Raw genomic sequence first — 15,034 nt, 5'->3', positions numbered from 1 at the left:
TATAGATGTAGAACATAATTTTATCAAAATATTTAAATTATACATAATTTTTATAATTTCAAATGCCTTCAAAATCTTCCAATTTACTATTGCCGTGAAGAAAAACAGCTGTGAAGTAAAACAGCTGTGAAGTAAAGTCAGCTGTAAAATAAAACAATTGAGTGTTTGATAAACTATGTTTTCAAAAGTGCTATGAGTGCAAAAACAATATCAAAGTGTTTGGTAAATGTTAATGTAAAATTGTTGTGGCCGTGTATAATTATTAAATTGTTGCTGTGATTTACTGCAGTTTTCAAAAGTATGTAGAAACCTGTTTTCTATTTTTGTTGTGGGGAATTGAGAATTGTAGGGAAAACAATTTTAAATTTTTTAACCAAATATCAAAATTGTTGTAGGTGATTAAAAATTGTCATCTACAGCATCTTTTAGGTCCTCCACCGCAATCTCAAACGGCGTTTTAGTTAGAGAATTCGTCAAAAGGTAAAAATGATATCAGTTCTTGAATTTAAAAGTTCAATCCAATACCATGGCCACCAAAAAAAGGTTCAATCCAATACACTGGTCATTGAAATTTCAATCAAACTTGACCGGTTGATTTGAACGGATTGGATTACATTTTGAACATAGTTACAAGTTAGAACACCACGGCATTAATGAATCCTTGAATTTATTCGGGAAACAAGAAACCTTAAATTAGTTTCAGCATAAAAAGAAAAGAAAGAAAATCATTCAATGGTTTCTACTCAAACTGTCATACTTTTAAAAATTAATACTCATTCTTATTCACGATAGAAGAGAAACATATTTACATCATAGGAACAAGAAGAACAAAATGACATATATAATAGCAGCTTTTCAGAAAAAAAAAAAAATTCCAAAAACGCCTGTCTGAAGTAATTATTAGAAAGCCAATTGTAGTATTGTATTACATTATCAATAGAGAAACTTTGATCATGAATCCACTATTACATCACTTCCATTTCTTGAACTTGCCCCCAAACCCAAAGCGCTTGCCAAATTTGCCATGCTTAAATTTGCCATGCTTGAACTTGCCATGACCATGGCCATGTTTGAACTTGCCATGACCATAGCCATGGTGACCTCCATAACCATAGCCTTGGTGACCTCCATAACCATAGCCATGGTGACTCCCATGCACAAGATGCTGAGCTCCGTAAGCAGCAGCTGCGGCGGCAGCACCCCCAGCTAACATCCCTCCCATTCCCATACCAGATCCATGCCCTGAAATAATTTTCAGTCAACAAAATTGCAACAAAAATAGTGGAATAGCATATATATTACATGCAATTGCAATAAATTGATGCCCAAGAACAATATCCTGAAACTCTAATTAATGCTTGTGATCTACCAAAACAAGGTGGAATGGTATGTGTAACTCTACCAACAGCCTTCTAACTATTCACATTTAAGAATATGGTGATCGAACAAAAATTTGATTTGTTTGGATTGCTTGAGTGGTTCAGTTTGGTTCTTGGACAGTCCTAATGTTCAGCAAGGTTCTGACTGTCAATTTTGTAATTAGAGGTAAAATAAAATTAAAAATAGGAGAAAACCCACCCTCTAGGATGACTCCTTTAATCTATCTGTCACAACAGAATCCATGGAAGGCCAGTTCAGGTATAGCTTTACTAATGTCATGACTGAAACTGAACTCTACTCACATATTACACTTTATGTAAACTATTATTAAGAGAAACCTCATTGTCAATTGTCGTATAAGCAATCTCAAGCATAGCCTTAGTACTTCCAACAATTACAATAATAGATTTTAAAATTAAGAATAGTCTAGTAACTCCAAATTCACACTCATCCCACATACTCAAGTTTTTTCCTGACCTCTATCCCACTTTCTTCCAAAATATTAGCACATCATAATAATAGACAACTAGGTGAAAGTGATAGGGTACCTGAATGACCTGAATGGTATGGAGCTGATGGACCTGGATAACCGGCCGGTGGGTATCCACCAGGAGCAGGATAGGCGCTTGGTGGATATCCCCCAGGAGGAGGATATCCAGATGGAGGGTACCCGCCTTGGGGAGGGTACCCACCTTGAGGAGGGTACCCAGGTGGTGCATACGGTTGTGGGGGATATCCATATCCTTGTGGAGGGTATGATCCATGCTGTGGGTAGTGTCCAGTAGCATATCCAGCAAGATGTGAAAATAGCCCTTTGTCATTAGTATCATCTTTGTTGTCCATCTTACTACTGCCTACAAAAAATTATCATTTTATAAGATTAATGGGAAAACCAAAAACCAAAGTAGTCAGATTGAAACAAACACAGCCAAAGAAACCCCAAATCATATCATACTCTGCCTTGGAAAAGTTCACTACTTTAACTGAGTCCAAACAAGAAGTATTCACAAAATACCCAATACATGTTTGGAAAGATTCTTAAATCTGGGAAACTATGATCATTCACTTGTTAAACAGAAGTCCTTCACAGGCTATATGTAAAACTTCAAATCCAAATAGATCATCTTGGGACCAAGCTACAGAGCCCCAAATAAAGAAAATTTCCAAGTAGGGCATAGATCTAGTACCAATATTTGTGTGCATCCACAAGTTCAGATATCTCACTTATCACATGACAAACCGACCATCAAGATTCAAAAAAGAAACCCATGTTCACAATAATCATAGTTTTCAGAAAACTTAAAAGAAAGTAATCAAGAAGCTGCAATTCCATCCACTTCATGCAACAACAAAGAAAACAAAAAAGAAGAAAAACAAATTCATAAACTCACAAACCCAGAAGAATCTTCTTAGAGCAATTAAAGATTACCACGATTTCAAAAGCAAAAAGTAGAATTATCAATAAAGAAAAAGGAGACAATAACTAGAGAGAAAGATAGAGATGGCTAACCAAGTTGATGTTTTTTCTTTTTTCTTTTTCTGGGTAAATAAAAAATTTGATGTTATAGAAATCTTGGGTTGGTACTTGTTTCTTGTTCTCCTCTCGCTGTTAAGATTGCATGTGCAGTTCTTCTCCCCTGGAGGCTTCGGCCTTAATATACACACAAACAAACGCGTGTTCAGAGGTTTTTTGTTTGTGTCAAACGCGTGAGGTTTTATGGGCCGTAATCCGTATGGATAAAGGAAGAAAATACTTTAAAAGAAAGAAAGAACCGTGCCAATAACGAAAGAGGAGTTGTTGAAATTGGGAAGGAAAGACGAAAAAGAAGTGGAATTGTAGAAGAAAAGTTGATATTTTGATGACTAGGCTATGACTGTATGATATTTGTATTTTTAATAGTAAAATACTCCATCTGCCTAGTACTATAAGCAACTTAATATGAGAGACATTAAGAGTTTAATTTATTTTAATGAATTAATGAAAGTAAATTATTGAATTCAGGATTAGACACTAATTTTTAGAAAGATAACTTAGAAAAATACATTGATTATAAAGAATAAAATATATTTTTTTTAAGTAACAAGAAAATTATAATTTAAAAAATACACTGACGCATTCAATTTCTTCCCACCACTAAGAAAACATTTATGAGCAATGAAAATGTCTCTATACACAAGTGCACACATGCATATTTAGAGTTATTTTATATTGTAAGAATAGTATTAATTTTTCAAGTTTCAACAATTTAAAAATAATAAAGAAAAAAAATAAACAACTACAAGAAGAATTCTTCCAATTAAAATACTAGAAAAAAGAAAAAAAAATAGTATAAAGTCTTATCACACGATCCATAATGATAATTGATATGATAAATTGATAAAAGTATTACATAAAGTTGATGCGCCGCGTTACTAAAGCGTGTGTGCTTCGCATGTGTTCCACACGCTAAGAATTTATGTTTTGCATGTGATACCCAGTAAAAAGCCACCAACTTTGATAACTTCATGGTATTGGTGGCCCAAAAAGAACTTCTAATAAATAATAATTGTTGATTTTCATCTTGAACCTTTTGCTGCACCCACTACCCTACGTCCCTTCCCAATCGCTTCAAATCAAATATGGTCAACAGATAAGTTCATTTAAATGACAAATGAGGCAAAAAGAAAGAATAAATTGAGAAAAAGTGGCAAAATATATTGGAATATCCTTTCAAAAGTATGGTCTTCTTTTCAATAGATGAGACATATAAAAGTATGATATTCTATGCTTGTGGATGTTTTTTGAATTCTTCTTCTAAATATTTAATGGTGAATTTTACACATTTTAAATTATATGTTTTATGGTAGTAGTAGATTTTTTTTTTCTTTTAAATAACAAAAATGCTATATTCATTACCAAGAAGAAGGATATACACATCAAAGAAAATAAGAGCAGTAAGCAAGGCCCCTCCTCTAACCAATTAATCCTCTCAGAAATGTGCAGTGCATCTTCAGCTAAATTACCCTCTTCGGCCAAGCTCTCAGCCTTGACTGAAAGCATTTTAACCACTGCCTGTGCAATGTGCATCACTTTCTAATACTACATCCAGAAATCCATTATCCAGCACAAAATGCAATCCTGGTTTGGCAGCCATTAATTCCACTGCATTCACTGAGCAGCAAGAACTCACTGATTAAGCCATTTCAGCCAGAGTTGTCCTTTCTCATTCTTTATGATTACCATTTACATGAATTTTCATATTGCGCCATACTGTTTTCCTCTCCTTCAATGCGTTTGAGGTAAAACAATTGCAGATTCATCCGATAATTAAGTAGCTGCGCTGTTGTGGATGTGAAAGCCAAACAAACTAAGTGCGGACAAGCTCAAGCTCGCTAGACAATTCATAATCAAGATTGAACAAGCTTGGCCTAGACCGAAGTGACTAGTGAGGTGAACCAAGGCTTCTGTACAGCCCGTCTCTTATAATGCCTTTTGTTGAAATAAGGATCTGGGCACTGCATATAAACATGAGCAAAGAAATCATTTAAATACTGGTGTATCCGATAACAAGGATAAAATATTTTTGGACACATGAAAATATGTCCTTTAATGTTTCGGTATGAGAGGTGAACTCACCAGTATAGAAACAAGCATCAAGGGTCCAGGGTATGTAGACACTAGTTGTTTGAAAGAAGTGGTAGCATATGCAAGTATGAAATGTCTGCAATTTAGTTCAGTATAATATATCAATTGCTTGCCAATAATACGCAACAGGTTTCACCACCCAATAAGATCAAGGGCCTTACACATTACTAAGAGCCAGCTCTTTAACCCAGAGTTCAGCACGCTTGACAAGCTGCATCAGGGAAAAAAAGAACATTAGTACATGAGAAACAAAGCCGTAATATTCTCTTGAAAAAGGAGAAATGAGGAGCAAGTAATTATACATTAACTCAATCAGAAGAATTTTCAAGTGTATGAATGTCACTTTGTCATGGTCTTCATAAAACCCCCATCAGTTAATCAAATAATAAGAGCATATTTACACTAGTAGTACAAGATAATGATTTTAGTTGTACACTTACCTCAGCAAACCCCCCCACCCCCCCCAAACAAAAAAATTGCCACTTTTTTTCAAGGCCTTGTAAATTTAAGAGTGGTGCTCTAAACACCATATCTGCATATTTTCTTTGCCACTTCAGCGTGATTACTAAACTAAAAATGAGTAATGATATACCTAAAGAATTTCTTTACAAAACAGCCTTACTCCATGACGCGGCATACTACATGGCTTTTTGTGAGTTGTGACATATAAAAAGGGTGGCTATGAGTGTGAGAATATGTATGTTAAGCAGCTATGTCATAGCATACATTTGTTCTGTAAATTTTGGAGTATTTAGCAATTTGAATTAAAAATCCATTTTTTCTATCAACAAGTTTTGTATCCCTATGAATAAAGTCAGGTAGCTCTATAAATAGTCCATTAGTGGTAAGGCAGTAAGCCTCTAACAGATCTGTTATTATAATTTCATAATATGGTTAGTAAAGAGCTGTGGATCTTGGCATTCCGCATTTCTATTATAATCATACCTATTGATTTCATATGAAGTAACACACTAAAGAATCGCCCCAATGGAAATCAAAAAATACATTAAACAGAACATAGAAAATACTCCAACCCATATTTCCAACTGTTCTTTTATTATAGAAATATAAATATAGAATCTGAGCGCATACATGGTGGCACACAGTTGTTGGGTTCATAAGTCCAAAGGCAATTACTGGATTCTAGAGGATTAGACTAACAAGACCCGAGAAACTAGTCGGTAATTGTTGGTTCTATTTGCAAATTTTTCATGTTGTCACGGTATTAAACAACCAAAACGTAAAGGCAATGCTACATTGCTTATAATTAAGAAGCACTAGGACAAAAAATAGGAACACATACAAAAGAGAGTCCATTAGAAAAGGAATGATAATGGTACCACTTCCAATATCCACCATGAGTGGCAATGTTGGGTCCCTGAAGACTTGATTCCAGTCAGGTACTTCCGCAGGCACCTACCCCATTAAAAATAAAAAATAAAAATATTATTAAAGAATCAGGAGGTAAATATTATCTATAATAACATTATTATTTTTATTGTCTGTAGCTAAAATTGTATTGTATAGTGTAATGTGATACAGAAAAAGAACACCCACCGAGTCACATACAGAGAGAGAGGAACTAAGAGGGTTGACATGTTGCCTGATTCTGACGTGACCCAGTTCCTGAAATTAAGAAATACAACCCAAAAAAATGAGCTAATACATCAAAGATTGAAAGTCTAAATCACCTTCAAAATCAAAGTCTAAATCATTCATAAAGAAAACAAGTAATATTTCCTTCTTTCCACAATGAAGAATAAATAAATAGAGGAATGAATGGAAATTACATGAGAAACCTTGTGCATGAGAATATGGTAGGTGCATTCAACTGCCAAGAGGCCTGGGCAGCTCAGATGAGATTATACGTTGAATAGCCTCTAATTAGCATTCTCCAGTAGTATTTTGTCCAGAACACTTTCTCCGGTATCCAAACCACCAACAAACTTAGTAAGGAAAAGATCCCATGAATCACTGTCAATGTCTCCACTTGACATTGCCATTAAAAGGACTTTTGTGCCTTCAACTTCCTTTTCTGAGTCACAGAGCTCCTCAATCAGCATAGCATAAGTAGACTTGTTGGGCAAACAACCTTTATCCAACATCTCCTCCAAAATCCTAATCCCCTCCTTTGCTTTTCCAATCTTACAGAATCCCTTCATCAACATATTATATGTAAAAGAATTCGGAGCACGCCCCTTCTCCACCATGTCATCCCACAACCTTCCCGCCTCACACAACTCTCCCACTTCACACATTCCCGCAATAAGCATGTTGTAAGTCATGACACCAGGAATCGAACCTGCCTCAAACTGATCGAACAACTTCCTAGCTTCCCATACTTTTCCCTCCTTACAAAGCCAGTGTATGAGTGTGCTCGAGATAGCATTATTGGGTGAGCAGTTCTTCTTCAAAAGCTTCTTCCACAATTCACAAGCATCCTCCACCTTCCCCTCGCGACACAAAACATCAATCACCTTACAACAGAGGGCCGAGCTTGGTACATACCTCTTCTCAAGCATATCATTAAGCAAATTAACTGCCTCGCCCGACTTCTTCTTCTTACAATAAGCCTCAATCATAATCCCATACGTAACATCATTCGGGCCAACCCTATTTTCCTCCATCTCATCCATGACCTTAATAGCATCAACCAACTTCCCTTGCTTAGCAAATCCACCCATCAAAATGGTATAAGTAGTCGCATCCGGAAACCACCCTCTATCCGAAATCTCACCAAACATCCTCTTGGCGCCAACCATATCACGCCGCCAAACATACCCGCCTAAAATCGTAGTGTAAGTCACCACATTCGGGACGAACCCCATTGCAGGCATTTCATCGAGCACCTTGAGTGCAGTCTCAATATCATTCATTTTACACAGAGCTTTGATCAATATATTACAAGTAAACACATTGGGCGCAACCCCAAACTTCTGCCTACAATTCTTAAACACCGAGTGAACCAAATTGTGCTCATGGTTCTGAACCAAAGCGTTCAACAAGGCGTTCAAGGAGCGAACAGAGCGTTGAACTCCGAACTTGGGAATGCCAAGGAAGATTTTGAAGGCCAATTTGGGGCGACCCGAAATGCCGAAATTGCGAATGAGGGTGATGAAGAGGTCTTCGCCACATTTGACGTTGGAGGTTCGGAGGTCTGAGAGGAGTGGGTCGATGAGATCAAAAGCGCGGGCGCGAGAGAGGCGGCGGAGGATGGCGTGGTAGGTGTCGTAATTATGGGAAAATCCGGGGTGGAATTTTGCGGCGTGGTGGAAGATTTGGAGGGCGAGGTCGAGGTTGGGTTGGCGAGTGATGATGGAGACTAGGCGCTTTGGGGTTAGGTGTCGAGGCCAGGGTTGGACTGGAGGGGTCACGGTGTAGGAGTGGAGGAGATCGACGGTGGAGTTGGAGGTGGAGAAGGAGACGGTAGTGATTGAGTGGAGGAGAGAGTAAGGTTGGGCTGAGACTTTGCGACGGAGCATGGTTGAGGTCTTGGAGACAATGGCAATGGCCTCAACTCTCAAGTCTCAAGTCTCAAAGCTCGACAGACTTTGAAATGAAAATATAATTTGAAAAAAAAAAAAACCATGTAATTTTCAATTTTGCACCATGCGGTCCATGCGTTATGCAACTAGAGAAAATAGTAGTAAAATACCTTTTTTTTACTCTCAGATAAAATATCTTTTTTAAATAGAACCGTTTCTGTCACGTGGCAGTTCGGTACTATCACAATGACAGAAACAACCTCACATGAGTTTTTATTGTAAACCCATTATCCAAGTCGGCAAGAGAGAAGAAGCCATTCTCGTCCCTCCTCTAACCAAACTACTCTTATCACTTCTTGTGGGAAAAATTTCCCTATGCTTCTTCTATCATGTTCACTAGGGCTACCTAAATCATGCTGATCATTGTTATGCCAATAAAAATAAAAAAATTGCATCCATCAATTATAAGGTCCATTTTAAATTGGTTTACGAATTATAAAACATTTTAAATTTTTCCATAAACTAACAAAAAACATACATAATGATATATTCGTTAAAGATTTCGTCAAATAGACTTTTTGTCATGCTCGACGTAGTTCACTAAGCCTCTTTAAACACTAATTTCCATAATATCTAACAAAATTCAGCCTTTGCACTATATAAGATTCAATTTGCAGTGGAAATCGTGGACAAAACTATTGGGTAAGCCGAAAACCCTAATTTCAATGATTAAATGCGTTGTTTTTAGTTTTTAAAATAAAAACTCGATTTTTATAATTTATGAGGGCTTACTGTTTCATTTACAAAGGAAGGAAAGTAGTGGGCCCATGTCAGAGTTAGGTGCCACATGCCGTCGTGGAATGGGCGAGAAATTATTTTGGGGTCAAACCCATTTTTGCCCCATATTAGTCAATGACATGTCATTAAAAATCCCAAGTAGAGTACGTCCAACGTGGCACTTAACAATCCCTTTGACAGAATCTCTATCGAATGAATAATTCCTTATTTTCTGTTAATTAATGGAGGAATTTAAAATATTTTATAATTTGTAAACCAACTTGAAATGGACCTTATAATTGGTAAATGTAAATATATTTTAGCCAATTAAAAATTATTCTTTAATGAAGACCTATTTATCAACTAATAAATTATATATAGATGATTGAGATATACTAAAATGTATTTCACCTATGACATATCTCGATTCGCGACCGTGTATATCTGATCTATCGATTGGCAAACATGATCCCATTTGAGATTTTGCTATAAAATAACTCTGGATATTATGGCACATTACGAAAAGTTGCCAAGTTGGTCATTCATATTAAACTTGGAAGTATGGACACTGATGTTGCCATTCATATCATGTAAAAATTATGAAATCATATCTAGTGTAGTAAATTTGGCAAATCTTAACATTAAGGTAAAGAAACAACCCTACTTTCTACAAGAGGCAAATTTACTCAATCACAAGCCATTGACTTGATCCTACATTACTTCATCCAAGGGCCTTCTAGCTAATTACATTTTGCTTCTGGTACATCCTCCTGTATATTTTTGCACCTTCAAATTCTGCATGAACTTCTCTCTCTGTTCTTATCCCCATTGGATTGCTCAACAACCATCCCTCACTGTCACACAACACACTCGAGTCAATTTCATCCATGTGTTTCAGAACATTAGGTTGACAATCAAACTGATTTCGCATCTCAAGTGCCACTTCAAGCACATCAGACTGTATAAACACCTGTCCATACATAATCATAAGCAAAATATTAGATATATGCTTGAAGCCTGCAGGTCAATTAAGTTTAAGTAACAATCATTTGCTCAGCTTAAATTAACATTACTTGATGAGAACACAAAATCATTGTAAGAATTCGCATAAAAGGCATGCACTCAATTATAAGGATGAATTTGAAAGAATTTTGAAAAATCTATACAGCTTGTTTGGTGTGATACCCAAAAGGATTAGTCATTGAAAGGGTTCCTCATAATTGCTTCTATAACCCAAAACAACACAAAATAAACCTGATACGACAATCAATACACACTCGCACAACCCAAACACAAACATATTTTGACTCCACAATCTCCACCAAAATCCCTAACAAGCCCACTATCAAAACCCTGAAATCCTCATTAGGGCCTAGACTTATTATGCTGCATTATTCCCAAACCACATGGGGATATTGAATTGCCTCTGATGTCATTTATCACAATCTCAGAACACGATCACCACATTGACACAATACCCAAAAGGACTAATCACTAATGGGGATCCTTGTAATCAATTATAAAACTCAAATGGACTTAGAACACAGCTTATGTAAGACTCAATACACACTTGAACAAACCACACACAAACAAATTTGGTTACAAGTCCTTGAGTCATGACTCGAGACAAATGGTATTCAAGCTAACCTAATATTGTCATGCGGGCATTACAACACAATAAGATTGGACAGGACGAGGAGGTCAAAAATTTGAGCAAGGGGATTGTGATACTCAGGTTCTATTTGTGTGTGGATTGCGCAAGCATGTACTGAGTCCCACATCAGTTGTACTAAATCAATCTGGACTATATAAGTGATTATGTGAAGCTTCATTAATGACTAGTTTTTTTGGGATATCGCATGATATGACAGGCGTATCCCTTGGTCATGACAAAAACATAAATGGATAATCCAAGCAAACCATTGATATATATATATATATATATCAATAAAAGAATGACAGGAAAGAATACTCATCATAAAGGAAGATTTGATAAAAGCAACAATTTTGTTCCCCCCTGTCTTTTCTAAAGAGTGTCAGACTGCCAGTCTTATTGTTTTCCCATTCTTTGTGGGTTATCCTAAAGACCCACCCCAACCCCAGCCCAACCCTTGCAACCTGAGCCATATCTTTGTGTCCACACAGATTTATTTCAGATCAGGCATCAGTCCAAAGGAAAAAAAAAAAAAAAGGTTCATCCTTTTGGCCATTATTGATACATGCATGACAAATAGAATCCACCTAAGGTATAAAATGAGTGACATGAAATGAAACTGATGGATTCTATATTACATGTGGACCAATCATAACGAACAGACACATTTTCATTAGCGAAAAGTACTAATAATGCTCGGCTGCTCCCTACAACATTAACTCAATCCTTCCCTATCTTTATATCCAAAACCATGCATGCAGGGCATTGAAACATGAGGCTTCAAGATATTGATACTATTGAGGCCAATATACAACTTGCCTATGTGCTGAAAGATAAACTAAAGTTGACAACCTTTTAATAATCAATGCCACTTTTGCTTTCAGTTAAAAAAGGATGTGATATTTGCTTCACTATTTTGTGATAAGTAATTAATTTAGTAATTTAATCAAACCTGGCCGCTGGGCATTAAATTGTTCACAATGGAATCAACTAAAGGCTTCTGTACAACCCGTCTCTTATGATGCCTTTTCTTGAAATAAGGATCTGGGCACTGCATATAAACATGAGCAAAGAAATCATTTAAATACTGGTGTATCAGATAACAAGAATAAAATACTTTTGGACACTATATGAAAATATGTCCTTTAATGTTTCGGTATGAGAGGTGAACTCACCAGTATAGAAACAAGCATCAAGGGTCCAGGGTATGTGGACACTAGTTGTTTGAAAGAAGTGGTAGCATTTGCAACTATGAAATGTCTGCAATTTAGTTCAGTATAATATATCAATTGCTTGCCAATAATACGCAACAGGTTTCACCACCCAATAAGATCAAGGGCCTTACACATTACTAAGAGCCAGCTCTTTAACCCAGAGTTCAGCACGCTTGACAAGCTGCATCAGGGAAAAAAAAAAAAAGAACATTAGTACATGAGAAACAAAGCCGTAATATTCTCTTGAAAAAGGAGAAATGAGGAGCAAGTAATTATACATTAACTCAATCAGAAGAATTTTCAAGTGTATCAAAAATAACCCAAGGAGTTTTCCCATACTTTCTGCCGTATTTCCAGTCCCAAATAATTTCTCATAACTAAATTTCTTTTCGCAAGCCACATGAGAAATCTGCCGCTACCTGACAATGTTTACATAGTTAGATTGTAATTGAAAGAAAGTTAAGTACTCTCCCTCTATAACTATGATGACATTAAACACCTACAAACATTGAGGCAAAATTGGAAAGTCTATACCTATAATATGAGCAAGGGTTATGAGTTATGACAAATTTCACAAAAGAATATATAAGATTAAATATATGAGATTAGTACATGAATCAGTATTTCACCCTCACATAACTCAAAGAAGCCTCGATTGTAAAAAACTACCTTGTATTGGCATTATTATGAATTTGTATGCACGTCACTTTGTCATGGTCTTCATAAAACCCCCATCAGTTAATCAATAATAAGAGCATATTTACACTAGTAGTACAAGATAATGAATTTTAGTTGTACACTTACCTCAGCAAACCCCCCCTTCCCCCAAAAAAAAAAAATGGCCACATTTTTTCAAGGCCTTGTAAATTTAAGAGTGGTGCTCTAAACACCATATCTGCATATTTTCTTTGCCACTTCAGCGTGATTACTAAACTAAAAATGAGTAATGATATACCTAAAGAATTTCTTTACAAAATAGCCTTATTCCATGACGCGGCGTGCTACATGGCTTTCCATATAGTTTTGTTATACTTGTGAGTTGTGACATATAAAAAGGGTGGCTATGAGTGTGAGAATATGTATGTAAAGCAGCTATGTCATAGCATACAAATGTTATGTAAATTTTGGAGTATTTAGCAATTTGAATTAAAAATCCATTTTTTCTATCAATAAGTTCTTTATCCCTATGAATAGGTAGCTCTGGCCAATAAAAATAAAGTAAGGTAGCTCTATAAATAGTCCATTAGTGGTAAGGCAGTAAGCCTCTAACAGATCTGTTATTATAATTTCATAATATGGCTAGTAAAGAGCTGTGGATCTTGGCATTCCACATTTCTATTATAATCATTCCTATTGATTTCATATGAAGTAACAAACTGAAGACTCGCCCCAATGGAAATCAAAAAATACATTAAACAGAACATAGAAAATACTCCAACACAAATTTCCAACTGTTCTTTTATTATAGAAATATAAATATAGAATCTGAGCGCATACATGGCACACAGTTGTTGGGTTCATAAGTCCAAAGGTAATTACTGGATTCTATAGGATTAGACTAACAAGGCCCGAGAAACTAGTGGGTAATTGTTGGTTCTATTTGCAAATTTTTCATATTATCATGGTATTAAACAACCAAAATGTAAAGGCAATGCTACATTGCTTATAATTAAGAAGCACTAGGACTAAAAATAGGAATACATACAAAAGAGAGTCCATTAGAAAAGGAATGATAATGGTACCACTTCCAATATCCACCATGAGTGGCAATGTTGGGTCCCTGAAGACTTGATTCCAGTCAGGTACTTCCGCAGGCACCTACCCCATTAAAAATAAAAAATAAAAATAAAAAGATTATTAAAGAATCAGGAGGTAAATATTATCTATAATAACATTATTATTTTTATTATCTGTAGCTAAAATTGTATTGTATAGTATAGTGTAATGTGATACAGAAAAAGAACACCCTCCGAGTCACATACAGAGAGAGAGGAACTAAGAGGGTTGACATGTTGCCTGATTCTGACGTGACCCAGTTCCTGAAATTAAGAAATACAACCCAAAAAAATGAGCTTTACATCAAAGATTGAAAAAACAGCATAATCCCTTAAAGCATATACTCCACTATTGTAATTACTGGCAAAAGTAAGTAAAATTATCAGTGACCCAAGTGATAAACAACATTTCTTTCTTCCCAAAACGAGAAATAATGGGTGAATTGATGAAATAACACAAAACAAAGACCTGGGAAATTTTGTAGTTGAGATTAAGGTCAGCATATTCCAAGGCCACAAGGTCCGGGCTCCTCATCTGTTGTTCCTTAGTACCAGAAGTAGAAGCAAAGGCATCACTAACAGCAGTGTAGTGGTGGCGTTGAGAAATTCTGTGGCTGTGATAGTGATGATGATGATGATGATAAGGTAGCAGTGAGGTTGGAGTAATAAGGCTTTTCAGTATTGAATTTGAAGTTGAAAGAGCCCTTCTTGGCAATGCACCAGTAACAGTGGTAGCACTAACGGCAGTGTAGTGGTGGCGTAAGCAAACGCAAGAACCCATCTTTGCTGCTCTGCCTATTGCTGTGTGCTAGTTCATTTGGTGTTCGGTGCACCTCCCAGACTCCCACATATCTCAATCTCTCGCGTGAAATTAATACTAGTGGAAAGGACGAGTCAAGACCGTTGATCATAATTAGACGGCCGCAGTAATCAGTGGGCGAACAGCCCAAGTGCCCAACCCTTGGAACATACTACAGCCCCAGGTGGCGAAGAGCCGATTAAATATATTAATGCAGTAATGCCCTGATTTTCCATTTTGCTCCATAAACTTCAAAACTTCTCAATTAAGCCCTTTAATTTTTTTTTTTTTTTTTTTTTTTTTGAGAAAATATAAGCCCTCTAAT

General features: G+C 36.2%; 3 protein-coding genes across 11 annotated transcripts; all 3 read right to left on the bottom strand.

The window, feature by feature from the left end:
• Positions 1-754: 754 nt before the first annotated feature.
• Positions 755-3,108, bottom strand: LOC147291142 (uncharacterized). 5 transcript variants are annotated; one of them, XM_086238697.1, is made up of 3 exons: positions 2,891-3,108; positions 1,929-2,234; positions 755-1,242 (listed from the first exon to the last, which is right to left on the bottom strand). In XM_086238697.1, the coding sequence occupies exons 2-3, from the start codon at positions 2,221-2,223 to the stop codon at positions 971-973; spliced, it is 567 nt and encodes a 188-aa protein (XP_086094823.1). In that variant the 5' UTR covers positions 2,224-2,234; positions 2,891-3,108; the 3' UTR covers positions 755-970. The 5 variants fall into 5 exon arrangements, with proteins under 5 accessions (XP_086094823.1, XP_086094825.1, XP_086094821.1 ...); XM_086238699.1 differs by having other exon boundaries at positions 1,929-2,230; positions 2,891-3,096; XM_086238695.1 differs by lacking the exon at positions 2,891-3,108 and adding an exon at positions 2,568-2,884.
• A 1,070-nt stretch (positions 3,109-4,178) lies between these two features.
• On the bottom strand, positions 4,179-8,555 carry LOC147291141 (Pentatricopeptide repeat (PPR-like) superfamily protein). 5 transcript variants are annotated; one of them, XM_086237312.1, is made up of 6 exons: positions 6,796-8,555; positions 6,563-6,631; positions 6,309-6,421; positions 5,167-5,216; positions 4,997-5,081; positions 4,179-4,875 (listed from the first exon to the last, which is right to left on the bottom strand). In XM_086237312.1, the coding sequence occupies exon 1, from the start codon at positions 8,485-8,487 to the stop codon at positions 6,886-6,888; it is 1,602 nt and encodes a 533-aa protein (XP_086093438.1). In that variant the 5' UTR covers positions 8,488-8,555; the 3' UTR covers positions 4,179-4,875; positions 4,997-5,081; positions 5,167-5,216; positions 6,309-6,421; positions 6,563-6,631; positions 6,796-6,885. The 5 variants fall into 5 exon arrangements, with proteins under 5 accessions (XP_086093438.1, XP_086093437.1, XP_086093441.1 ...); XM_086237311.1 differs by having other exon boundaries at positions 6,346-6,421; XM_086237315.1 differs by having other exon boundaries at positions 6,575-6,631.
• A 1,259-nt stretch (positions 8,556-9,814) lies between these two features.
• Positions 9,815-14,875, bottom strand: LOC147291140 (tRNA (guanine-N-7) methyltransferase). Its single transcript, XM_086237088.1, has 8 exons — positions 14,380-14,875; positions 14,118-14,174; positions 13,878-13,953; positions 12,475-12,554; positions 12,267-12,316; positions 12,097-12,181; positions 11,874-11,972; positions 9,815-10,237 (listed from the first exon to the last, which is right to left on the bottom strand). Exons 1-8 carry the CDS (start codon positions 14,689-14,691, stop codon positions 10,004-10,006), a joined length of 993 nt encoding a protein of 330 aa, XP_086093214.1. The 5' UTR covers positions 14,692-14,875; the 3' UTR covers positions 9,815-10,003.
• Positions 14,876-15,034: the final 159 nt, after the last annotated feature.

The sequence above is a fragment of the Dryas octopetala genome, chromosome 3 (assembly GCF_963921425.1).
Source record: "Dryas octopetala chromosome 3, drDryOcto1.1, whole genome shotgun sequence".
NCBI lineage: Eukaryota > Viridiplantae > Streptophyta > Magnoliopsida > Rosales > Rosaceae > Dryas > Dryas octopetala.
The sequence above is the reverse complement of the archived record's forward strand: the minus strand, read 5'-3'. Positions and strand labels throughout refer to the sequence as shown.

Bases quoted from the DNA above. Each gene is read 5' to 3' on its own strand.
- LOC147291142 (XM_086238695.1), bottom strand. The intron at 1,243-1,928 runs GTACCCTATCAC...AAATTATTTCAG, and splicing joins ATACCATTCAGGTCATTCAG to GGCATGGATCTGGTATGGGA.
- LOC147291141 (XM_086237312.1), bottom strand. From the start codon at position 8,487: ATGCTCCGTCGCAAAGTCTCAGCCCAACCTTACTCTCTCCTCCACTCA.
- LOC147291140 (XM_086237088.1), bottom strand. From the start codon at position 14,691: ATGGGTTCTTGCGTTTGCTTACGCCACCACTACACTGCCGTTAGTGCT. The intron at 14,175-14,379 runs GTCTTTGTTTTG...TCTTAATTTCAG, and splicing joins TCAACTACAAAATTTCCCAG to GAACTGGGTCACGTCAGAAT. The intron at 10,238-11,873 runs GTTTGATTAAAT...ATGTATGGACAG, and splicing joins ATTTAATGCCCAGCGGCCAG to GTGTTTATACAGTCTGATGT.